The sequence below is a fragment of the Phaseolus vulgaris genome, chromosome 1, assembly GCF_051622355.1.
Source record: "Phaseolus vulgaris cultivar YP4 chromosome 1, ASM5162235v1, whole genome shotgun sequence".
Classification (NCBI taxonomy): Eukaryota; Viridiplantae; Streptophyta; class Magnoliopsida; order Fabales; family Fabaceae; genus Phaseolus; species Phaseolus vulgaris.
The window spans coordinates 33,966,973-33,993,728 of NC_143498.1; the positions used below are offsets into that span (position 1 = coordinate 33,966,973).

The following is a 26,756-nucleotide window of genomic DNA, read 5'->3' on the forward strand; positions in this document are numbered from 1 at the left end:
CGGATAAGACTCCATTCCATCGAATGATCCAATAAACTAAAGAAGATAAATCAATAACAACTGTGAACTGCTCTTCGCCAATTTTATTCTTGAAGTTAGATAAAGATTGCGTTGTTCTCATAAACAAAGTTTAGCCTTCACTTCTTTCACTTTGCTAATTACGAATGAAGTCTATATATACTTCTTTTTTCTTCTCATTACTTTATAGAAGCGAACGAATGAAGATTACTTTGTAACAACTTTTTCTGAGAATCCAAACAACCTAAAAGTTATATTTTGTTACTCCTTTTTTGTATCAGAATATTAGCAGGTGAGGGGTAACGCAAAAGGAAAAAAAGCATGCAGATATACAAATAAATTAAACATGACAAACTGTTTCCGACCTTCCAAAGAAACAAACGACCCATCAAAACTGTTACAACTAAAAATAAACAAAAGAATGCTATGCGATCTTTGCGATGCATGACTCAGGGTCAAGCCCCGTCCCCATGATCCAGACAGGATGGAGTCCCTGTTCATTTCAGAATTCCTTCCGACTGTAACATAGTATACACATTCCACACCAAAACTGTTTCCCATCCAACCAACGCAACACTGCTCTGCCTCTGCGACAACCCCATACCTCACAAGTCCTGTCTTGCTAAAGGAATGAACTTGACCTGACAATGCAGCTTCTGAAAAAGCAACAATGACATCACATGACAACAGAGGTGCAACTTCTGAAGGTGACAATCTAAAATAACTAGGATGAGAGGATGGACTGAAGTGCAAGCTGCTGCTGAGGCTGCAAGGAAGACCAGGTTGAAGCAAGGGTTGAAGGTGGCAAAGTCTGTTGTAGCTGCCTCAATAGATTAATCATCCGACTCACAGTTTGTTCAGTTGCCAGATCATTTCCCGCACATAAAATCTGCACCATAGTTAATGCACAAAGCACAAAAAACATTTTAGAATGGGAGGGTCCAGAATCTAACAGCACTAACAAAAAGAACTGGCGTTGAAAATACCTCAGCGAAAACTGCGACAATTTTGGGAAGATATTGATTGTTGGGACCTATAAGTTCTCTATCTGATCTGAAATTCAATGGAAGAGTGTATCAATATATAAATATAACTAATACCAAAGTCAACAAACAACAAGAAAAAAAGGCAGCATATATAGGTTAATAGAAATCAATAAAAATATGTTTTCGATTAGAATTCCACCTTTCAACCATTGAACAAAGTTGGTCGTGCACAACCTTAGCCTCAATTAAATCACCTTTTATAGGCAAGCAACTCAGCCAGGCAGGAACAACCTGATACAAAGCAATAAAAGGTTGGAGTTAGAAACAAAACACACAAGCAGATAGGCTTTGGTCTAAACTATCAATTTACTCAGATACAAAATGAGTGTCGTGACAATACCCATGTTATCCTAAAAATAGGGTTTTCAGCCTATAAAGTTCAGAGAATCCACCAAATAAATTATCATAACAAATTATGATAAGAATTTTTTTCCATAATTGTGTCCAAGTCCTCTGCAGAAAAGTATCAATTACTGATACTGAGGCAGAGTTTTCCTGATGTGAATGACTTGGGCAAAGTCGTCACCAAGTCTCAACAATTTTGAACCGTATGCAAAATTAAATACCTTAACCCTTTGGTTCAGGTACTTCAATTAAACACCGTAAACATATTGTTAGGTTTGTCTGTGTCTATCCAGAAACCACAGTTTTTCCAGCACTACTAGAAAAAAGGTACCCAAGGAATCCAGTGTTATTTCACCAAAAACTGAAAGACTCCCTTTATCAGGGTTAATTCGGATGAACGTAAGCCAAAAGACTTGGCCATTACTCCAATGTTAAAAAAAATCACCATTATCATATAATACTAGCCCAGGCAACATGACTATATACCAATTTACAATTTTCCAAATGACATTAGGGTAAACAACAGAATTCTAAAAGACAGCAGAGACATGGAGCACCAAAATGTATATACCTGTGTCGCATTTATGCTATCACGGTGAAACTGGCATATTTTTCCAAGAGCTGAAACAGCATTGTCATATGCCATTACGTTATCAGAAAGTTGTGCATTTGGATGCCTTATCACAGCATCTAACCTCGAGAGTGCCTCTGCAGTAGAGCACAATAAAAAAATTCAAAAAATATATATACAGCTGGCCACAGCAAAACAATCAAATGGTAGTGGGCAACTAACCTCCAACAAGGGGTTTGAAAACAGATCCGCCAAACTCAGCACAAACACCAACACCATAAACAGCAGCCTGCAAAGACATTTAATTATTTTTAGCATTCTAAAACTGGACAAGCAACATTAATATACAGTAAACCAAGAAGGGGTAGTTAACCTGTCGGACATCTGGATATTCATCATTGCAAGCTTCTAGTAAGAATGGAAGGAAAGAATCGTAATATCTGTGCAACATAAAGAAGCGTTTAAAAATATACAACAAAATCATTCAGAGTAAAGGGAGTAAGATAATTTTATGCAGGAAAATGCAGAAAATCCACACAAGAACAAAAGACGGGGGGACACACACAAGGAGGCAGTACTTACTTGAGGGCAGTTTCACGACAGTGCTCAGCAACATCATCAAATATACAAATGGCAATTCTCCTTTCCTCTGAGGTTTTATCTTTACCCTGATATTGATTATCAATAGTGAAGGGGTGGAATTGGATCAGAAAAGAGAATGGCAAACATTTCTAAGCTCGTAATTTGTACAAATTTAAAAATGTGCACATTCACAAAAATTAGCAGGTAGTTCGAAAGTAAATTAGTAATTGACATAATCAAAGTTATTTTACATGTGGAATGGAATGGGGACCAGAACATTAGCAACCCAAATTTCATACAAAAGCAGTTAAGGAGGTTGCATTGCCATGATAAGTTAAGTTAGTTCACATCCAATTGTTTCGCAAACTAAATGGCATTTTTCCCCTATAAACAAGGGTATGCATAACAAATAGGAAAATGAATATCATCTTAGGAAAGAGTAATAATAGCTAGACAAGATTTTTTTTTCATTCAAATTAATTGCCTTATGGAAAAATATTTGACAATAAACTAAAGGAAATGCTACGAGAGGAAAGAGAATACAAGACAACTTTTAAGCAAGAACATCAGAAATTTAAAATGCTAGCACGAAAGATACATTATTAGAGGAACCAAAAGAAACTTACAAACATAGGTGTTATGTATGAGGATAGCTCATCAAAGAAAGGCAAGAAGGATGTCCTGAATGTTTTTATCAAAGTTCCCAAGCAATCACCAACCTAGAACATAATGATTCAAAATAAGTGTTAGGACAGCACATACAAAAGCATTTAATTAAATGATTTAGATCACAAAAATATATTACTGAACATACTTGATCAAAAAGATCCTCTTCTTGCTCATTTTCTTCCTTGAGTAGCTCTCTTTCTTCAGCATCAAAGTCCTCTTCTTTGGCCCTCTCTGCTCTTTCATGTTTTCTTGTTGAACTGGCTGTAAGAACTTGTTTAATCTCGTCAACAATACTCCGCACTTGCTTTTCATCTAGATGTGGTCCAGAGACCTGAGAGAAACAAATCCTATCCAACTTTAGTTCTAAAAAAGAGCTTAGAGACAATAAACAAAATCATTGAGACTTTAGAACAGCACAAAATAGCACTCAAATCCATGTCCAACCATGACATACAGAAACAAATATCAACACAGATGCAGAATTATATGGCAACATAATGATTTGATTGCAGTCTCCTCTTACAAATCCATCCCATTTCCAGACTACAGATAGAATAAACAGTGACAAACAAGTAATAAACAATTGGACAATATTAAAAAACAAAACAAGTATAGTTCAAATCGTGTCATTCTACAGTTGAAAAATTCCTCTTTGGCACACTTCCTTATTTTCCTGCATTGGTGTTCATCCCCTCCATCATTCCACTTCATCCACACCTTTGTTTGTTAGATTCACATGGTGGTTCTACTTGCCCCCTCCCCATCTGGCTCACCAGGTATAGGCTAAGCCTTGCTTTCCTATTTTGAGTTCAAATTATGTCTTGTCATTAGTTAAAAACTCAATAGTTGGTATTTTCTTAGGATGTGTGACTTATGCTAATGGATTACTTTTAATTTGAAAAGAAATAAACTGTATTTTACAAAGTTTATAGGCACTGCGTACAATGAGTAAGAATAGCTGAAAAAGTAGTCATGCCACTAATGCTATTCTCTTTCTATTGTAGAAAGTCAGAAAGAAAGTTCCCAAATTTTTCAATCCATGCCTATATATCTTGTAATATACAAATTCTATTCTACTAGTGGAAACACATGTGCTGCACACATGTGTTCACTTTTTTCTTATGGTAATAAAAAATTATTATAATAATTCTATTTAAGAAAAACATTATTAAATTATAAAAAAAATTCAAAAAAAAAAATTATAAAAAATCACTTTATAATTTTATTGTAGGTAGTTTCTTTAGGTGGTTTTTTTTATTGTAGGTAGTTATTTGAGTTTTAAAAAAAAAAACCTAAAGGGTAATATGGTAAGAACCTGTGTGTACACAAAAAAAATAGTTAAAAAGGAAAATCCCCTTTATTAATGTTATAGAGGATTATAGATTAAAGATGTAACATTTTTTCAAGGCATAATGTTACTTGAGAGCCAGAACACACATCATGGACAGAATTGTCTCTCCCGTAAACTATTTTGGGTATCACCAACTTCACTCTAATATTATTTGATAGACGGTAAATAAGATTGTATACATCAGAGCTGTTAAATTCCTAAAGATGACTACAAATCTTCCATCATGATAGAGGGATGTTACAAACCTGTATGCATTCATTCAATGCGTCCAACATGCTTGAACAAATTTCTACTTCTGGCTCCTGGAAGACAAAATATATATTTATAAGCACACAAAAAACTGCAGTTGGGATACCAATTTACCATAATAGATAGGCAGGATTTTAACCTTGTGTAAAGCCTCCACCAAATTTGGTATTATATAATCAGATAACTGCTTTATGTAAGTCTCATCACGACCCTGTGATTGTCCCTTCTCTACAGCTGATTTCGCTGAGGTTAACAGTTCTGGCATGGCTACATAAAAAAAAACAGCCAAGTGACATTTAAAAAAAATCATTAAGGGTACTGGAGGATATAAAATAAAAAATGTTGAATTTAAGAAAATACCTGAAACTGCTGCCTTCCTGACTTCTTCATGGAAGTAAAATTTAAGAAGAGGAACCAATGTGAAAGCAACCTAGATGATTTCACAAAATTAGCCAATAAAATATCCAGGACACGAAAATGCCAAAAAAATATGAAACAAAGCCAACCTGGTCAATCCAAGGAAAAAATCCTTCCTTCAACTCGTCAGCATAGCAACATAGCATATTACAAGCAGTAGCCTTCTCCTCCAAGACACTAGTCTTAATGCCTATCCTTTTATCCCCAAGTGTAATTGTTTCAATGCTACAAGAACAGCAGCAAAATACAAAAGTATTTAAAAACAAAATCAATATATATCCATCAGTATAAACTATATCTCCCTTCTCTGCTTATTCCCTTCTCCCTTACATTCAAGAATGAGAGGTCATATATTGCAGGGAAACTTTTAATTAAAATTTAAGCCTGATACCATGAGACATCCTCGTGTTCAACAAATTAGGGATGTAGACATCTCCTTGGAACCCTGGAAATTCTTTAACAAAAAATGCATGTCCAAGCATAAAGGTCTAATACATGGAAGTGGAAATGATCTTTCCATACAAATGGAAATCAATAAAAGAATATCATAGGAAATAGAAAAAATTGTATTAAATAGGGTTTAGGGTTTATCTTAAATAGAAAAAAATGTCTTCAAAATGAAGACTGATGTAGAAGCTCGAATACAGGGAATGGGACCTAGGAAATGAAATGAAGAATAAATTGTATATCACATCATGCTAAAACCATAGATGTCATTCCCGGGGAGCAGAGTGGAGCGGCCAACCCTAAAAGTGAGATAGTGGGGCAATGGATAGCAGAATGACCATTATTCTAATATTTTTATGAAATGTGTGTGTGTGTATATATATATATGTGTGTGTGTGTGTGTTTGTAATGTCTATATTATTTTGTATTTGTTTTATATATTGTGTATATTTCCTATTATTAATATATCATTTATTTATTTTATTTAGCTAATTATATTATATGATATGATTAATTTAGTTTTTATTAGTACAATTAGTTTATTATATTATATTATATGTTTTATTTAGTTTACTATATTATATGTAATTATTTAAATTATTAAATATATTTTATATATTATTATCATTTGGTTTATTGTATTATACTGTATGTCCACATATTATAAGTTAAAGATATTGGACCCAAAATTGAGGACCAAGGTCCACAAGAGGAGAAATGAGAATACTAAATCATGAAACCCTAAGAACCCACCACCCATCAGTTCACAGAACACAGGCTAAAAGAAGGTATCCATAGTTTATGAACAAGAACTGAAAGGGCACCTGTCATCATCTTCATCAAATTCAGTATCAGAATCTGCAGATGTAATGGTCACATCAGGTTTAAGTTGTGCAGACTGGATCAAAGGAGGCATCACAAAACCCATATATGGGAGAAAATCCTGCCCAAGGCACTTGCAAAGCCGTGCCCATGCCTGAACACATGGAAGCCAAGTGAAAACTAGAGATTTATAAGAATTTTAACTAGAAGATAAGAACAAATTATAGCTAAGTTAATGGAAACAACTGGAAAAAAGACCGTACTTGTAACATGTAACTAGCAGTTGGATCATCAGGATCCAGTTGAGACTGTTGCAGTGACATCAAGACATCCATGACCTTGTAAAGGAAGAACGAAACTATATATTAGCACACTGAAAGTGAACAATGATTCAAGGAAATAATATATAAATTACTGCTTTCACCAATAATATGAATTTAAAAGAGACATATCTGGACTAAGTTAAAATTCACCTGTTTGGCATCATCCCTGAACTTCTCCTTTCCAACAGCCATCCCTACCAAACTAATGCACTCCATAGCTTTGGCTCGAAGCATTCGATTAGATTTATCATTTGCATTAACAAGAATAGCTTTTAAGTATGGCATCACAGCATCATAATACTTCTGAAATTGCTCCTGTTATCACAACATTCTTATGTATTAAATATAAAACTTAAAAGCATTGTTATTGCAATGGAGAATATTGGCTACATAAAGCACCTGTGAAGAATCTGCAACTGATGCCAAAGCTGTCAAAGCCCCTTCTTGAACCATTTGCTTGCCATTCTAGAACCCAGGCAATTGAAAGAAAAGATGATCATATATTTGTAAACCAACAATCCCAAAGGCATCAACTATCAAACATGCATGTGAAATATTTATTATTTATTATTTATTATAAAGCACTTCACACAATGGGTCAAAAAAAATATCTGTAAGATACATACAATTAAGGAACAAAATAATAAACAAACTTAAGTGCAAGATTGGTTTAGCTCAATTTTAGGAAAAGATAAAAGCAACAAATCACTCCAGTTAAAAAACTATACTAAAATTGCACTAGGACAAATACTTCATCGAGCATATGAGAGACTTAGACACTCCTTACTATCCAATTCCCAATACAACACCCAACCCTAAAAGCTGATGTTCCAATAGCTCACACTCTATGACACTTTCCTCTCTTGGTGACAATTCACTCAACTTTCTCGTTGTTAGAATCTTCAGTGGGTAGTCCTTTCCAAGACAGCAATAACCTAACTATGATACCAATTGGTAAGCACCCAGGTACTTGGGGGAACCCATTATTAAAAGCTCAGGCAAAAACCAAACACTTAATACTCCACCAAGAATCTCGTACTACCCAATATAAGGCTTAGACATCCCATAATATCCAAGTCCATAGCAAAGACTACAAAAAAAGAAACCAAGGAGAATCCATAGTGTGGTATCTGTTTCAAACCACGAAGTCCAAACAAGGAAAACATCATAGATGATGTTATCTAAATCCAAATAATGTACAATTTTTTTGCTAGCTAGATATCAAAATAAGTCAATACCTGCAAGAGTACCAAAAGTTTGCTCACAATCCCTTCTAAGTAAGGCGTTAGAATATCAGGGGTACAATTCTCAGTGAAATTTAGCACAGCAGAAGCAGCATGTGCCTGCAACATACAAATAAAAAAGTGATGGATAAGATTAATGAATTTCAGAATCTAAATTAAACAAATTATCAAATATCAAGAAACTTAAGATTCATATTTACACAGACATGTTGAAAATAGTGGCAGTAAACGGCAGACCCATTAACTATGAAGAAACTTTTGGGGTAGAAGAACTGTGATATTTCAAAGTAGCTACTCATATGAGCCATATGCAACTGATGATAAATAATAATGACAGAAAACTGAAGATGTTAAAACTGCATAACCCAGAAAATTCACCCTGGCCATTTAACTTTCTTAAATGTAAATGGTCGTTAAGATTGTGAAAAGCCTCTGCAGAAAGCCTTGAGATAACTGAGCATACTAATGACAGTAATTACTAATTTTGCACTTATATGTGATGACCGGAACCTATAAGCAATAAAATACCTGAGGTAACACAAGATGACAACTACATGAGATTGCTTTGGTCATGCAAAACCAAAATCGACCATTTCATTGGTGGACAGAAATGCATATTATCTCCAGCAGGATATATACATATTCGAGGACAAAAGAAAGAACACAAAATAGCATACAGTAAAGCTATTTTGTTGAGTCCATCTTATAGCATAATATGAATGAGAATATGCAATGGCGGCACAAAACAAAAGTACATTTTAAGAAAAAAAAATAGAGAAAGGAGAGCATCACTTGATTTATTACAACTGCGAACAATTTATCTAATCCAGACAAAAAGCACAATAACAAACCTGCACTCTTGGATTTTGAAAATCATCCATAGCACCAGCCAAAGCCGGCAGCACTAAGTGATGAAATTTAACCTGCAAATCTGGCCCCAAATCCGTGGACAACTGCCCAATTGCATTTATAGCTGCCCATCGCACTCGAGGATGGGGATGACAAAATGAATTTAAAATCATCGACAATACCTGTTCGAGATTCTTTATCATCACCTGCACCATCAAATATCACAATCTTAGTTACACAGAAAATATATTTTTTTCAGCTAATATTGAACATTCATACACACAATGCATAAAAAACAAAGGCATTTACAGAATACCTCATAACATGTTCAAAGTATCATATGCTGCATTTCAGATTCCCATCAAAAGGAAGTCTTATAATAATAACAAAGAAAAAAGTGTTGAATCGCATACCTACACGAATCATCAAATACTAGTATACACAAAAGTTTAAACACAAAAGCACAACATAAAAGCATGAGAACAAACATAGTTGCACCAGACCTAATAAATAAAAAGATCAATTATGAACGGCCAGCAGAGCAAGCACATTACCTTCTATCCTCACCTACATACACCATCTAATATCACAATTTAAGAGACAAGCGCCCACATTAAGGAATCTTTTCTACTGATATCTATGAATATTCATCACACAGCATAAAAAACACAGGTCCAGACATAAAAGTAAGAAAACACCAAAAACACAATCACAAGGACCTGGTAACAGCAAAAAAAACCAAAAGCATGTGGAGATACCTTCGAACAACCCTCCGCAATCTGCGCAAGCGCAATGAGTGCAGCATGGTGTTTTTCCCACTCAGGAGCAGACAAGTAAGTGGGCAACAACTCAGAAGCAACAGGCACAATGGTGTTCCCGCCAAGAGAAATCGAAAGCCTATCCAAACACTCCTGTCCAAACCCATAGTTACTGGTCTCACCCGCATCCTCTTCCTCGTCCACTGCAGCGTGCCACGCAGGAGCATCCTCAATATCCAGCAACAAATTCAGCAACACGCCAAAAAGCTTCCTCACAAACTGCGGCAACTTCCTCATCATCCCAGGGGCGCGTTCCCTGGCCTCGGCAAGAGTGACAACAAACTCAATCGCCAAGTGCCGCGTCCCTTCCTCCAAGGCCTCAGCTTCCGCGACCTGCAGCATGGCGCCCACGACGTCGACAATCTGGCGGCGGAGGAACCTCGGCTCGGTACCGGCGAGCTCGATAAGAAGCTCGAGCGCCTCTTGCGCAACGGCCTCCTGGCCGGAGTTCAGTGCCTCGGTGAGCGTCTGCATCATGAGAGGGAGGAGGTCCTGGAAGCGGTCGCGGTCAGCGGAACTGGTGAGGCACTGGATGAAGTTGATGGAGGCGGCGAGGGAGGCGATACGGACGTCGGATGGGGTGGAGGAGTGGAGGCAGCGGAGGAAGACGGAGTGGAGAGTGGACAATTGAGGGAGTAGGGTTTGACCGATGTAGTGTGCTAATTGGGCGAATATGAGGAGCGCGACTTCCTGAAGCCTGGGTTCGGGGGAGGTGACCCACTGGAAGAGGAGGGGGAGGAGGTTGGGCCAGGCGGCGGGGTCTTCGGGGAGAATTGCGGCGGCGAGCTCGGAGACGGTGTCGCAGAGCTTCTTGGCAATGGATTTGACGGGCTCTTGTTGGAGGGAGGAGAGGAGAAGGGAGTGGAGGGAGGAGCGGGCGGCGGGGGAGAGGAGAGGCCAGAGGAAGGAGTCGTGGTGGCGCGTGAGGTGGCGGCGGAGGAGGATAGCGGACATGGTGCGGGTCTCCGGGTTGGGGGCGGTGTGGAGGAGGTGGGCCAGGGCGAGGAGGAGGGATTCCGGACGGGCCTGCTTGCAGAGGTTGAAGAGAGACTCCGCCTGAGAGCGCTGCTCGTTGGAGGTACACATTAACTGTGAAATTAGGGATTCCAGATGAGTTGAATCCGGACCCAGAATTAACGCCACTTGGGCTTCGTTCTGTCTGGGATCGTTCGCCATCTCTCTCTGTGTTGTAGAGATTAAGAATTCAACAAGAGAGGAATTCAAGGTTTCACAAATTCAGCAAGTGTGCAAGTGTGCAAGTGTGGTGTGGTGTGTAGAGAGAACACGAGTGAAGAAAGCGAGGGAAGACCAAAAACAAAGGTGGAACGGCAAGGGTTTGTGTTTTGTGTTTGTGATATGTTTGAGCCAGGGATTTTAAATGGCGGGTTGCCTTTGGATATGCGCTTCTCTCAGGTTTCTTCTCCTACGGTTTTTTACACTTCAATTGCGGTTTATCCTTTCACCCCTTTCTTCCTAACCTACATTCTTCTTTACACCCTATTATATACTTTTCAACTTCAATAATAACATATATTTTTCATTTATCTATTATCTCGTATAAAATCATTCTATTCATTATTTACCTATTTTCAGTATTCATCTTTTTATCATCTATATCATATATTTTAAATCAATCTTTTTTATCTTAATCATCATAACTATATCATTATTACTATTATTATTATTTTATTATTTATCTCCTTGTGATACAACCAATATACTTCCTTCTCCTTCAAAAGTTTCTTATTTTTAAAATTTCTCTACAAGGATATTTTTTATTAATATTTATTGGAATTTTGCATTCAATTTTCAAACACCAAAAGGGAAGTATTGAAATCTTGCTACCTTTCCTATTACGACTTATTAATCTTATAAAGAATAAAATTTGCTATTTAATGTTTCTTCTCGTCAACGTATCTTTTGGCGTATTTGTTTTTTCGTGTAATACAAATATTTTTAAACTAAAATTGAACTATTGATCCTATAAAACTAAATTGGTGTTTTTAGTCCTTTGGATGCCAATTTTATATAAATGATTGATTTGGTTGTTAAATATATGAGGCGATCTTAATTTAGTACAAAATATTTATTTTAATATTCGAATATGTGAAAAAAAAATCTTATAAATAAGTTTGTGATGTTATTTTGTTATTAAAATATATTTTTAAGAACCAATTTAATACTGAATTGTAAACTATTTTATTATTAAATTATACTATTAAAATAAATTGAATATTTTGTATATTTAGGAACTAAATTAATTTTTTATTTTAACAACTAATTAATTTTTTTATTTTAACAACTAAATTAATATTACCTCGTATATTTAATGACCAAATTGGTCGTGTACCCATTGATATTATAAGTGAAATACAGTAATCGGTATTCAAAAAGTCCTATAGAAATCACCGGATAGAACTATGTTAAATTTTCAAATTCATCCTATATATAAATGTAAATATGTGTAAATACTTTCTTATTAATATATGTAGTTATATATGAATATAATTTATTTAAAAGATCTATTATAGAGTATGTTAATCATTAATATAAGAATCTTAATAAAAATAAAAACGATTAAAAAAAATCTTTTTGTGTGATACTTGTTCAGTTGAGGAGAATTTTAATGATTAAATAATATTAATTAATATTTAGAATATAAAATATATTAAAGATAACTAGTGAGTGTTATATTTTTTTGTAGTACTTGAAATTACTTAGGAGAATTTTAAAAATTAAATGATGTTAGTTAAGAGTTAGAAGATAATTAATAACTAATTAGGACTTATAAATATATTAGTCATAACATAATGAATAAAAGGATGATGATGTTGGTTTAAGATTATTTAAACTTTTGAGTTTAGACCAAAGTGCTGACTACAATTTCCTATGAGCTCAAAAACACCTATCTTATGATTCGTTGACCATTGATTTTATATTTTCAAGTAAATTAATTATTTCTAATTACTCTTAACTTTATAAATATTTGTTTTTATTCGAAAGTGATAATATTTTGATAAGGAGATATAATATTTATTTTGATTATACTTTTTTTTTTATACATTTTATAATAATGTATAATATAAAAAAAGATTGTTAATCGACATCTCGGATATGATCATTCTACACAAAATCTTAACATCGCCAATCGACAACTCGAATATGACCGTTCTACCTAAAAAATAAAATTGAGTACATCAAATTTTGTTGTAATCATATATGTATGGTATTGAGGAGGACAAAGATATGTTGAAAAAATTTAACAAGTTTTATCCAAGTATTGCATTGTGGAATGTCGTATTTAGGTCGAAAGTGGTATATTAGTATCTTAACTTCAATTCACATTACCTTAAAATTTAATACCAACAAAGATAAAAATGATGATATGGATTAAAATCACTAATTTAGACTAAAAACCAAGAAAAAACATAAGATGCAAAATATGGAGTTGAAAATATATACAAAGGATGGGGAATGACATAATCAACGTAGATTGAAAATAAATAAAAGATGAGGGGAGGTGCAAATAAATGAGTTAGAGATATATTTATTATTATATTAAAAGTAATAATTATGAATTTGACATTTAAAATATGTTGAAGAAGAAAAAGAAAAAGGAAAAAAAGGAAACAAGTAAGTAGCCTCTTCTCATGAGATATATTGGTCATTCTTATTTATAGTAACATCTAATTCAACATTTTACATTTGAGGTTGAGTTCTTTGTATATCTCCTAACTCCTTAATACCAACACTATAAAAGCTTTAGTTTGACTTTAATTATTTCTAAATTTCTAGAATGTTTTGGGTTGGCTTTAACTTATGTTACCAATGTTAGAGCTGTTATTATTACTAGTATTTTCTCATAATAAATTTTTTTATTTGATTTTTCTTTCATATTTTTTTCTTATATTTCCTCATTTTATTTGTTACCATAAATGTCAATTGAAATCCTTTTGATGATTTTTTTTTAAGTCACGATTCATCTATTATGCTAAAGATATTAAGTACTTAGATGCTAAAATGACATCATCAGGTGATTTTTTATATGATGATTGTTTCAAAGTTTTGATATAATATAATGATCATGATTATTTTTATAATAACTATTTTTCTATTTTTTATATGGTTTGATACAATGTAATTAATTTTTTTGTGTTCGGATTTTGTTTATTAGCCAAGAAAAAATCTTAGATAGTTCATTTCATGTAATTTTTTCCTTTTTGTTGATAGGTTTTAAAGTATTATTAAATCAAACTATATTTTGTTTATATATTTATATGTGTATATGTACATGTTTTAATAACAATAATGTACTCGCCATAGTTAAATGCAAGAACCTGCACTTTTAGATGTCTTAATATAAGTGTATAAAATAAGTTAAATGTGATAATTATATATATTCTAGGATTAAGCTTTAATTAATAAATCAATGTTTATATATATATATATGAACTCTAGAAATTGAAGATTGTGCCTTAGATATATTTGATGTTTTTATACTCTCATGCAGATTGAAGATGCTCACATCATGAAGAATAAAGATTATGATTGTCTTAACTCGTGTATAGATTGGATTTCAATGTAATTGGTTCATATGCATTTCTTTCCAAACTTAATTGATCTAAGAAAACTTCAAAAGTTGTTTTTAAACTATTTAGAACTTATTGATAATGTTAAGAGAATTTTGATGGATTGAATTGTTATTTTTTTAATTTATTAAAATGTTATTAGCCGAAATTTTTAAGATTGAAGTGAATATTTTAACTAGTTGATTTATTGAATCAATGGGTTAAAATCACTTAAGATTTTCAAAAGTTCAGTTTTTCTATCAATTATAAATTGTTCTCATAAACTTGAAACTCATTAGTTTTCAAAAGATGGAGTTTTAATATATTGAAAACTTGATTTTCAAAAGATGGAGTTTTAATATATTGAAAACTTGATTTAGTTCATTGTTTTCTCTTCTAGTAAAATCAATAGATTAAAACAAAGTTTTCTTTTTGAGTTTCTTCATAACCTAGAAGTTTTTGTTGTAAAACTCATGTGTATTCTTTTTATTGTTGAAACTCTCATGTATTTTTGTGAGAAATTAGGTAAGGTGTCTATTTTCTACACCATGTTTTGTATTGTGTGACTGGAAAACACTCTTGTAGGGTTTAAGAGGTATTTTCTTTATTGTTTTAGTTTACAAGACACTTGGATTTAGTGAAATCTCAACTAGCATGATTTGGAAACTAGATATAGCTCTTTAGGAAGAGTGAACCAATATAAAAATTGTTGTGTCATTCTTGTTGTTATCTCTCATTTCAATTCTATATATTGTAATCTTGCTTTGATTAGTGGGTTATTGAAAATTTAACTGATTGTTATTTTGACAATAAAATTCAACTTATTGATTTTGAGAGTTTTTATAATTCAATTAAAATTTTAATTGGTTAATTGATCATCATCTGCAAATACTTTAATGGGTTGAATTTTATAGAACTTTATTCTAAACCAATTTTATTAAAAATTTATGAAAAATTCAATTTACCAGCCCTCTTGAATCAACTATCTTTCTAACAAGAACAACACCAATTTAGACCGTAGTGTAAATATAAAATAAAGTCCAATTTATTTTCAACTAGAATAAAAACAAATAATAATAAGGTTTGGATCTTTGTTGTGAGTTAAACTTAAATTAAACTTCAAAAAATAAAAATAAAGGGTGGACTTTTAGAGTTTAAAGGATCAATATTGAGTGGTGCCTTGGCTAAGCTTTTCTCCATCCTCTTTTCTCATTTTGGTCATATTAGTGTGTGGCTTGATGATTGAATGTAGGTGAGGTTAACCAAACCAATATAAAATGTCAATGATTTTTTTTTAATAACCTTTTTGGGAATTCATTCTTCACTATTAAAGTTTAGAGAGTAAAAACGATTTTATAACTAAACTCACTTCCTCCTCTTAAGTTATTGATATTACTACACTAACAAATGATATTGAAGTTTGACTCTTAGATCAAACTTGATTACTTCAAATGAATAATGACATCTAAAAACATTTTTTAAAGGGTGACTTTATTCATCATGCTTCAACTCCTAATGGTGAAAGATATAAATTTGAGAGATTTTTTTTAATACATTTATTTGTCTTACGGGGATGATGGAATTTCTATTCTCATAGATGTTGAACTTGACTTAAAACTTACTCTTATTATTATTCTTATTCTTGCTCTAACTTTTAATGAATTTTCTATAACCTCAAATTATAAAACTGTTAATAAAATTTGGGATATACTATGACTCACTCTTGAAGATACTAATATTAAAGAGATTTTTTTTATAAAAATAATATAAAAAAATGATGATAATGGTGATGAAAAATCAACCTGATACTAAAAGAAGTTAGTGACTTTGCACTACAAGAAAAAAAGGTTTTAGTGGAGGTTATTTAGCGGAGGTTAACATAACCTTAGGAATTGATTTAATTAATGGAGGTTTTTTTCTAAAACCTCAACAAAATAACGGAGGTTTTTTAACCTTATTTAAATTCCAAAGGTTTATTATAAAACCTTGGCAAAATGACGGAGGTTTTTTTAACCTTCATTAATTTCCAAAGGTTTATTTTAAAATCTCCGCAAAATAACTGAGGTTTTTTTAACCTTCATTAATTTCCATAGGTTTATTTCAAAACCTCCGCAAAATAACGGAGGTTTTTTAACCTTAGTTAATTTTCAAAGGTTTACTTTAAAACCTCTGCAAAATAGTTGAGGTTTTTTAACCTTTGTTAAGTTCCATTAATTTATTCTAAAATATCATCAAAATAATAGAATTTTTTTAATTTTCATTAAGTTTGAAATGTTTATTGTAAAACATCAATAAAATATTTTAAATTTTCTCAAATTTCAATAAATAAATATAATTAATTTTTAAAAAAAAAATAATTTAAAAAATAATTTTAATATATATGATAACTAAATTTTTAAAGTTTTTGAAAGTGTAAGTTTAAACATATAAATTTTTTTCAAAATATTCTTAATTTTAAATATTTATTTAATTAAAATTAATTATTTTTTATTTATTTTATATAAATATTTTTAATAAAAAAAGAATTTATTTTTTTTTAACTTTTCCAAAAATGTATTTTCAAACCTCAGGAAAAATACTCACTTTTTCAACTTTTGACTAAAAACCTCATTCTCCTCTTCCATCTTCCACGATACTTCTTTTCCTCACTATTGAGCTTCTCCTCCACCGGACCTGTTTCTCATCCACGACGGACAGTTTCTCCTCCTCCATCGGATCTGCTTCTGCTGCTCCACCACGGACCTGCTTCTGCTGCTTCACCACGGTAATTTGTTTTTTCTTCCTCCGGCGAAAGCAACACCACCGTCATCACCATCGATTTCTGGACCCAGATCCGAAACTGCATCATCCACTAGTGGTTTCTAAGGCTTGAGATTTCTGTCACTTGCTTTTCAGCACTTCTTCATTTAACATCAAGCATGTTGGGCTCTGGATTTTGGATGAAATTTGGTTATTTTTTGGGTTTCAGATAGATCTCTTAATTGCTGCGTGTTGTCTGGAGTCCAGGGTTCATATTTTCCATAATGTGTTGAATGTTGTAAATTTTAACCAGGAGTGGTTCATCGCTGAATGGTCTTGCGCTTTCGCCATAGTATTGAACTTTTTGGGAGGATTTGAAGCACTGTTTCGTTTCAGCAATGTGAGATTTACTAGGTATGAATTCAGGTGATGCTTTTCTTTTTCTTGTTTTTCAGTGTAAAATTATGCCGGAATGTAGTCATGGAAATGAGATTTTCATTTTGATTGTTTTAATTTTTGTGAAGGGTATAATAGAAATAATATGAATTGTCTGCTTTAGCCTACTGTCACCGATTTTCTTTTAGATTTGATATTGTATTTGTTATTATCTGCTCTATTAAAAATTCCATTTATTTTGTATTTCTTTAAACATACATTGGTCTTTACTCTGTTCCACGTGACAACATACATGTTACTTCTAAATTCTGATTTGGTTCACCTCAGAGTATATAATTGGGTTAGACATGTAGAAAATGATGAAGTTATAGCTCTATCTGAACTTGGATGTTTAAAGTTCAATCCATTATTAGTTTTTTTTCTCCCTCTTGCTTTGAGTGCTTGCACCTCCAATTGATGTTGTGTGACTGGGTTCAGACCATTAAATTTTAGTTTTCAGAGTAAATTTTGAATTTTGTGTCAAATCTGGCCTTGGACACAGGAGAAATCTTATCTTAATCTTTGAGAATTATAAGTCTTAGCATTTCGAATCGAACACATTAGAATTTTTCATCTATTCACTTATTATTGTTACATTAAAATAATCTAATTTTAGCATATTATTTTTTTATTTTCTCATTTTTTCCAACCAAATAAACAAAAGTCTTTCTATGATATAGACCTTCATAAAAAATTAGAGAAAATATCGTCATCATGATACACTAATGGAAATAGATGTGTCTCGATGTGTGGCATGGACCAGACCATATGGCTCCAAAGGTTTATGTTTGACCCCACTTGTTAGCTTCATTATATTAGGTGTATGACTAAGAAACAATATTAGGTGTATGACTAAGAAACAGTAGATGGTCACAAAGCATGGTGTGACCCACCATGTGCACAATCACTGTAACATCCACAACCTGCCACATGTAAAGCCGCCATATCCCAACCAGCATTGCCTTAATCTCCCTTTCTTTCCACTGGATTCAGATTGTCTTATTAATGTTTTAGATATTTCTCCTAAGCTTCTTTAATCTTTTACTATGTCATTGTTTCAGGACCAAAATTCGGTGCCATATTCTTTTCTTTGCTAAACGACATTCATACCACACCTGGATCAGGTATATCAGTTCAATCATTATACATTTTCAATCATATTCTTTTTTATTTTGTTATTTTCTTAATGTATCTGAAAAGTATAGTGATTAATTACTCTATCTTATTCACTCTTGTTGCATTTTACTTTATACACTTATTTCACTTCTATTCTTTTACGCATTTTAATACTCTTGTTGACACATGTTTGTTTTTTAAACTTTCATGCTAGGTTTGCTTTATTTTTATCAAACAATTCCATTTAGATATGGATAAGTCTTGGATTAACATGCCTCGAAATACATGTTAGTACATGGATGGATTGAATAGATTTTTGGACTTTGCATTTGCTAATAAGAGCGTTGAGGGTAAGATAATTTGCCCATGTCCGAAATGCAATCTTAAAAAATGGCAAACTCGAGAAGCAACACATGAGCACTTGATTCTTCATCCTTTTCCAAAAGGTTATACATTTTGGCTTCTACATGGCGAGACAAGTTTTGTACAAAATACGACTGAAACACCTCCAGTTTTCCAATCAAATGAGCATAAAGTTTCTGGTAATGATCCCATACGTGTCATGGTTAATGACGCATTCGGAAATTTTTTCTATGATGATAACGTGGAGGATGATGAGGATATGCGTCCTAGATCAAGCGAAATGATGCCTGATGAAATTGCTGAGTATCTGAAGTTTATGCATGATGGGCAACAAAGTTTGTATGAAGGATGTGGCAAGTATTCTAAACTTTCTTTCTTGCTCAAATTGTACCACATCAAATGTCTATGTAGAATGACTGACAAAACAATGTCAATGATATTGGAGTTGTTAGCAGATGCCTTTGATTATGCTAAAATTCCATGTTCCTTCTATGAAGCTAAGAAAATCATTAATAAGCTTGGCCTTCATTACACCAAAATTGATGCTTGCCCAAATGATTGCATGTTGTACTACGGAGAAGACAAAGACAAAGAAGTCTGTAAGAAATGTAATGAATCTAGATGGAAAAGAAGAAAGAAGAACAAGACTATTGATGGTACTATGAAAAAGCAAAAGAAAGTTCCTGCTAAAGTTTTAAGATATTTTCCATTGAAGCCACGCTTACAACGAATGTTTATGTCTTCTAAAATAGCCGAGCATATGCAATGGCATGCATCAGGAAGTACAAATGAAGGCATACTAAGGCATCCGAGGGATTCTGAAGCATGGAAGAACTTTGATCTAATGAATCCTCAATTTGCTTCAGATGCTCGAAATGTTAGACTTGGTTTGGCTGCTGATGGATTCAATCCATTCGGTGATTTGAGTACAAGTCATAGTACTTGGCCTATTGTACTCATACCCTACAATCTTCCTCCTTGGATGTGTATGAAGCAGAGTTCATTCATTCTTTCCATGATCATTCCCGGTAAAAGAGCACCAGGAAATGATATTGATGTATACTTAAGGCCATTAATTGAAGAATTAAAAGAGCTATGGAACAATGGACTTAAAACTTTTGATTCATATAGCAATGAAGTGTTTAATATGCATGCAGCTATATTGTGGACCATTAGTGATTTTCCTGGTCTTGGAACCTTATCTGGGTGGAATACACATACTGGGTTGGCTTGCCTTAGGTGTAATTTTGACACTACTCCTAAGAAGATTCAGGGTAAATTTTGTTTCATGAATCATCGACGTTGGTTAAATGCAAGACACAAATTCAGATTAGCCGCATTCATTTTGATGGAAGTGTGGAAAATAGAAATCCTCCTTTGACAATATCAGGAACAGATGTCTTAAGACAAGTTGAGAATGTCAATATCATATTTGGGAAAGAACCAGAAGTTGAGGAACTGGGGAAAAGACAACGCAGAGATCACCAAGCTATTGATGGCCCTCTACAATGGCGAAAAAAAAGTATATTTTTTGAACTTCCTTATTGGGTAAACAATTTATTGCACCATAATCTAGATGTTATGCACATTGAAAAAAATGTATGTGATAATGTGGTGTATACATTATTGAACCAAGGAAAAAAATCAAAAGATAACCTAAAGGCACGAAAGGACTTAAAAGATTGGGGTGTCAGACCTGATCTTTGGCCTGATGAAAATAATAAATATCTTCCTGCTATATATACATTGACAAAAGAAAATAAGCATACATTTCTGACAACACTAAAGAACATCACTGTTCCAGATGGCTACTCAAGTAACATTAGTAGATGTGTTGATGTCAAACAATGTAAGCTTGGAGGATTGAAAAGTCATGATTCACATGTTTTGATGGAGCAACTTCTACCTTTAGCAATGAGAAAGACACTCCCTAAGGAAGTGTGCTATGTTTTGATTGATTTGTGTTCATTTTTTAGAAACTTATGCAGTAAAGTTTTAAAAGTGGATGAACTTAACCAACTGCAAAATAGAGTTGTTCTCACATTATGTCACATGGAGATATTATTTCCTCCTGCATTTTTTAAAGTCATGGTTCATTTGATTGTGCATTTGGTGGAAGATGCCAAGCTTGGAGGACCTGTCCAGTATAGATGGATGTATCCCATTGAGAGATATTTAGGAAAGTTGAAATCTTATGTGCGTAACAAGGCACAACCAGAAGGCTCAATAGCTAAAGGCTACATGGCTGAAGAGTCTTTAACCTTTTGTTCAAGATATTTAAATGAAATTGAGACTGTATTTAATCGAATAAGGCGTGTTGATGATGAACCAGACACTATATCATCTAGTGCAAGCACTTTGTTTCCACCTGTTGGAAAACCAATTGGGTCTTTTACTTACTTCTCTTTATCAGCAAAGGAAAAGTTACAAGCACATCGTCATATATTGACTAATTGTGCCCAAGTTGACCCTTTCCTTCAGTAAGTACTTTGACTTTATAACTTATTATGATTCATCTGCAATTGAACACTAACCATGTAATTATTATTTATTTAATTTAGAGAATTTAGAGACATTATACGAAGACAATTAAGAAGTCGTACACGGTCATCCTCTGTGATAGATAAGAGGGTTCATAGAGAATTTGCAGAATGGTTTTCTCGTCGTGTATGCATAATTTATATTGTTGACTTTTGATTATATTGAATATATAGAATTGTTTTGATCATATTTTCCTCTTTTTTAGATTAGAAATGAGTTGAATGGACCTCACTCAGATGATTTAAAGTTCTTAGCTATGGGGCCAATTGATTGTGCAAAACGTTACAATGCTTACAATGTAAATGGCTTCAAGTTCCGTACATTGGAGAGAGATGAAGGACTTAAAACACAAAACAGTGGGATATTTGGTACTTTTGGGACAAGGAGTTATGCAAGTAGCATCGACAATCAAATGCAATTTGGGGGTGTGCCTTATTATGGAAAATTGGTAGACATAATTGAGATAAACTATAATGGTCGATTTTCTGTTACTTTGTTCAAATGTATGTGGGCTAATACAACTACTTCTAGAGGGATTATGACAGATGATCTTGGATTTACACTAGTAAACTTTGCACGTTTGATACACATTGGTGATAATGATGATGATGAACCATACATCCAAGCTAAAGAAGCACAAATGGTTTATTATGTAGTGGATGAATTAGCTAAAGATTGGAGCATTCCTGTGCATCTAAAGCCACGAGACTTATATGACATGGGAGAAGATAATGATGTCACTTTTCATGAATGTGAAGCATTTGTACAAAACAATTTTGAAACTTTATTTGTCAATGGAGAAGGGAGTATATCGTTAGCAAGGTCCTATTTTTAATTGAACACTTGTATATTATTTTTGTTTAAATTATCATCCTTATTACTTATACATTATTGTTTATACATGCATTATATTATGATTTATTGAATTTCTATTTTGACTTGTATTAATGTTATTATTTCAAGAATACCTGAAGATGAAGAAATTGTCCATCAAGAAGACTAGAGCAACATAACATGATACTCTCAATAACACTTTTGACCAACTTGCAGCCCTTAATAACTCAAGTAAGTTCATACACAACTTCCATTTAGTGAGATGTTTGTACTTATATTTTAATTTGGCATTCTCTTTAAAAATATATTATTTTTCACATGTATTCATTTAATTATTATGCAGCACCTCATGTGAATTCTCATCCTATAGAGAATAATAAGAAGAAGCCTCCTCCCCCACATGCACCTCATAGGTTGATTTCTATTACTAAGAACAATTCTGCACCTGAATTTCAATTTGATAATACAAATGAATCTGTCCATGAATCTACATCTGAACCTACACCAAGGTTACAATCTGATGAAGAAAGGGAAGAAAATGTGGGTATTGAGATGCAAACTGAACAATCAAAGCATGTATCACGTAAAAGATCATGGCTTGTTGATGTCATTGGTAAGCTTGAATCAATACATTGCAAACTCACATTGTATTTGTTTTTTATGTCCGTCCTCTTAAACTAACAATAATTTTGACAGATAGTGAAGGCAAAAAGGTTAGGAAACAATTAACAGCAAATGATGTCTGGTTTTTATCTGTTGGTGAGAGGATTCTTGTTAACTGGAATAACGAGAACCAACCAGTTGATGACAGTGGAGCATTGTTGAATAGGTTTTTAGGTCATGTTGCAAGAAATGTTAATGCATTTCCTATTAGCTATCAAAGTTGAAGGAAGATTCCCAAAGATTACAAAGAAGATATACTTAAGAAAACCATTCAAGTAATTATTTTTAGATTTTTCTGTGTTTTAATTGATATTATATTGAAATTATCTTAAATTTACTTGTGTAATAATTTTGAAGGCCAAGTTTGAAGTTGAATCTGATGCTCATGTAAGATATATCTTCAAATCACTTAACACAAAGTGGACTGAGTATAGGCAACAACTATGGCAACAAAGAAATGATGGAACACACAATAGAGATGAAATTATTGCAATGTGTCCAGAAGTAATGAATAAAGACCATTGGGCTTCTTTTGTTGACTACCGTTTAAATTCAAGGACAAAGGTAATAAAAACTACTTTATTCTTTAAAGTGTTGATTTATTTATATTTAGTTCTTTTACTACATGTATGCTTAGGAAATTGCCAAAAAGAACAAGGATAATAGAAAGAAGCAAACAGTTCCTCATACTGGTGGATCCAAGAGCATTGCACGGAAGAAAGATGAGATGGTAACTTGATTCTCCTATAATTTTTATTATATCATATATCATGATTCATATACTTTTATTACATTTTATAGGAGAAAGAGCTTGGTCGCAAAGTTAGTAGGGGAGAAGTATGGGTAACAACACATAAACATGCTAACGGAGAATTTGTGAATGATGGGGCAAGAGAGATTGGGGTAAGTATCATTTTTGTAAAGATGAAAACTCAACCAAATTGGATGTGAGCTTCATTTATAACTTTTTTCATTATTTGTAGGAAAAGATTAAAGCATATGAGTCAAATACATCTTCCCTCTCACATGATATATCAATTGATGATTCACTAGCTCATGCCTTTGGAAGTGAAGAACATTGTGGTCGTGTTCGAGGGATGGGATTGGGACCTTGCCCTTCTCATGTGTTTGGATATACTAGAAATTCTCGCACTGGGATGTCTTCAACTACTTATAGAGAATTGGAGAATCAGGTTTTTGAACATGCATTTTCTTATGTAGCAATTTTTTAATGTGTATGGTTTTCTCACTCTTTTTCATGATAAATTGTGTTTTAATATAGGTTATTGCATTAAAGTCACAATTGGATGAACAAAATAAAAGATATGAAGAACGTGAAAAAAGATATGAAGAACATGAAAAAAGATTTGAGATAATGATGAATTTTTTCTTTCAAAGTTATCAAGGTCAATTGCCTCCTGAGTTGACTATGTTCAATCGTTCATCGGTAATGTTTAAAAAATTCAAATAACTTGTTTTATTTTTCAGATTTACATTTCTAATTGTGATATATGTTTATATTGTAGGTGTCTGATCAAGGAAGTGTGCCAAAAAATTAGGAAGGCAAAACCAAAACCATAATAATAATGCACCAAACACACTCATTCAACAAATAAAGAATTCATGTGGGATTAGAACGTGATCGAAACCGATTCTGCAGTCATATATTGGTTTTATCTTGTTCATTAATGAGTTTAAACTGGTATTAATGAGTTTAAATTTTGTGGAAAAAAATGAAAATTTTGCTGGGTTACTTCTTATTTTGCTTTAACTTGTTTTTTTTTTAATTGGTGTCTTGATCCGTTGATGTGTTTGATGTTGATTTATAGTCTTTTTTAGTTTTTTTTGTTGGATTTGAAAGCTTGGTAGTGTTATGTTTAGGTGTTTTCCTTGTTTTTGTGTTGGCTAGTTTTGACAAGGTTTTTGGATCTTTCTTTTGAGTAGTGTATGAAAATGATTAAGAATGGATGAAAAACTAATTAATGTTTGTGTGGTGTGATGAAAAACTACTTTATTAATGTTGTCTTTAAGCCACATTTTTTTTCTCCAAACATTAGATTTGGAGCGTTCTATATGGTTAATATTCTTCATGCCGTGCACCTTGATTTTGATTAAGTTTGAGTCCAAATCCTAACCGGTCAAGAAATTTCATCAATTTCAAATGGTTATAGATTTATGACCACATTTTCCATAGGTACTGTCAGATGTGTTGGTTATGTACATGATATGTCATGGTTATAAGTCATTAAATTGATACAAAGTTGAGATTTATTTACTTTGGATGTGCATAAAAGGCTAAGATCTATTGTGCTGAGCCAGCTAGCTAACTTGGGTAGTCCCACCATATGTGTAACCTCTTTTTTTTTTTTTTTCAGCAAAGCTAGTTTAAATTGTTAAAGATTCTTTGTCCAGGTAAATGAATAAAAAAAACAAATTTCATAATTTTGAAACCTATGGTATTTTTTAAGGAGGTTCTAAAACATTTTATGGACGTTTTGAAACCCATGGTATTTTACGGGGGTTTTGAAACCTATTGTATTTTACGGAGGTTTTGAAACCCATGGTATTTTACGGAGGTTTTGAAACCCATGGTATTTTACGGAGGTTTTGAAACCCATGGTATTTTACGGAGGTTTTGAAACCCATGGTATTTTACAGAGGTTTTGAAACCCATGGTATTTTACGGAGGTTTTGAAACCCATGGTATTTTACGGAGATTTTGAAACCCATGGTATTTTGAAAGGTTTTTCCTGAGGTTTAAAAAAACCCTGGGGAACACATTCCCCAAAGATGGTTTAGCGGGGGAAACTACAACCCTGGGTAAATGACTTAATGGAGGTTTTAACCCTAGATAATGTAAAAATAAATCCTCGTTAAAACCATTTTTTCTTGTAGTGTTGATTCTATTTCATTAGCTTGATGCATTATAAATACGATCAAAGAATTTTCTTTTTAATTTGGGAAACTAGAGAAAAGAGTTATTCTCTAAAAGAGACATTCAAAATTGTAAAAAGAAATTTTTAAACTAGAGAAAGAAATAATCAACATTTTAAATAAACCTTTAAAGAAAAATCATCATATTCCTTTTTCTTTGCGTAATACTTATTAATAGAAAAATACTTTCTCTTACAAGTTTTATAACGAAATTTATAAAATATATTTTTTTATTATAAAAGATAATTGATAAAATTTCAAAACAATTTTTCTATTACAAATATTTTTAAGAGAAAAAGTGAGTTTTAGAAAGAGATGGTTTAATAGAGCTACAAACACTTTGGGAAACTTTTATGTTTTTGATAGTTTTCAAAAAAAGTTAGTAGTATAATAAAAAGGTTTAAATGATGACCAATATTAGTTGACTCGCTAATAATGAACATGTTAGTTTATATTGGTCTACATCAATCTAAATTACATCGAGTTCTTATTTGTTAACAACAATGAGTTATATTAATTAATCTTGATTAAAAATATTATCGTTGTCCAATAAATACATAAAGTCACTCTTGATTATCTATTAATTTTTAAGATTGAGCACGAGTTTACAATGTTATTCTTAACTAAGAAATAAGACTACTCATCATTGTACACAAAACTTGTTTAAGACAACACAATGAAAACTACCTATGATAGGATATGCAAGAGATTACTCCTTACTACAGTTTAACTTTCACAAAATGAACGATTTACAAATCAAGTATACTTTAGTCACCTATCAAACACACTACTATATAAAATAATTAGTGATG

At 32.7% G+C, this 26,756-nt stretch overlaps 3 protein-coding genes and 1 pseudogene across 4 annotated transcripts; 3 read left to right on the forward strand and 1 right to left on the reverse strand.

Moving 5' to 3' along the window:
- Nucleotides 1-329: 329 nt before the first annotated feature.
- Nucleotides 330-11,230, reverse strand: LOC137813934 (uncharacterized). The gene is made up of 20 exons (XM_068616425.2): nucleotides 9,692-11,230; nucleotides 8,936-9,139; nucleotides 8,079-8,183; nucleotides 7,240-7,305; nucleotides 6,991-7,155; nucleotides 6,781-6,855; nucleotides 6,520-6,671; nucleotides 5,338-5,473; nucleotides 5,192-5,261; nucleotides 4,971-5,098; nucleotides 4,828-4,884; nucleotides 3,377-3,562; nucleotides 3,189-3,281; nucleotides 2,563-2,648; nucleotides 2,354-2,420; nucleotides 2,203-2,269; nucleotides 1,981-2,117; nucleotides 1,204-1,295; nucleotides 1,005-1,071; nucleotides 330-907 (listed from the first exon to the last, which is right to left on the reverse strand). The coding sequence occupies exons 1-20, from the start codon at nucleotides 10,925-10,927 to the stop codon at nucleotides 743-745; spliced, it is 3,354 nt and encodes a 1,117-aa protein (XP_068472526.1). The 5' UTR covers nucleotides 10,928-11,230; the 3' UTR covers nucleotides 330-742.
- A 6,164-nt stretch (nucleotides 11,231-17,394) lies between these two features.
- LOC137806837 (uncharacterized) lies at nucleotides 17,395-24,921 on the forward strand. The gene is made up of 11 exons (XM_090301696.1): nucleotides 17,395-17,472; nucleotides 18,555-18,617; nucleotides 22,477-22,578; nucleotides 22,691-22,960; nucleotides 23,044-23,285; nucleotides 23,368-23,574; nucleotides 23,648-23,740; nucleotides 23,812-23,913; nucleotides 23,994-24,203; nucleotides 24,293-24,457; nucleotides 24,537-24,921. Exons 6-11 carry the CDS (start codon nucleotides 23,503-23,505, stop codon nucleotides 24,567-24,569), a joined length of 675 nt encoding a protein of 224 aa, XP_090157822.1. The 5' UTR covers nucleotides 17,395-17,472; nucleotides 18,555-18,617; nucleotides 22,477-22,578; nucleotides 22,691-22,960; nucleotides 23,044-23,285; nucleotides 23,368-23,502; the 3' UTR covers nucleotides 24,570-24,921.
- On the forward strand, nucleotides 18,860-20,353 carry LOC137815888 (uncharacterized; annotated as a pseudogene).
- LOC150029589 (uncharacterized) lies at nucleotides 20,446-21,884 on the forward strand. Of its 2 annotated transcripts, none has more exons than XM_090301693.1 (2): nucleotides 20,446-21,452; nucleotides 21,719-21,884. In XM_090301693.1, exons 1-2 carry the CDS (start codon nucleotides 20,554-20,556, stop codon nucleotides 21,732-21,734), a joined length of 915 nt encoding a protein of 304 aa, XP_090157819.1. In that variant the 5' UTR covers nucleotides 20,446-20,553; the 3' UTR covers nucleotides 21,735-21,884. The 2 variants fall into 2 exon arrangements, with proteins under 2 accessions (XP_090157819.1, XP_090157817.1); XM_090301691.1 differs by having other exon boundaries at nucleotides 20,456-21,452; nucleotides 21,543-21,884.
- Nucleotides 24,922-26,756: the final 1,835 nt, after the last annotated feature.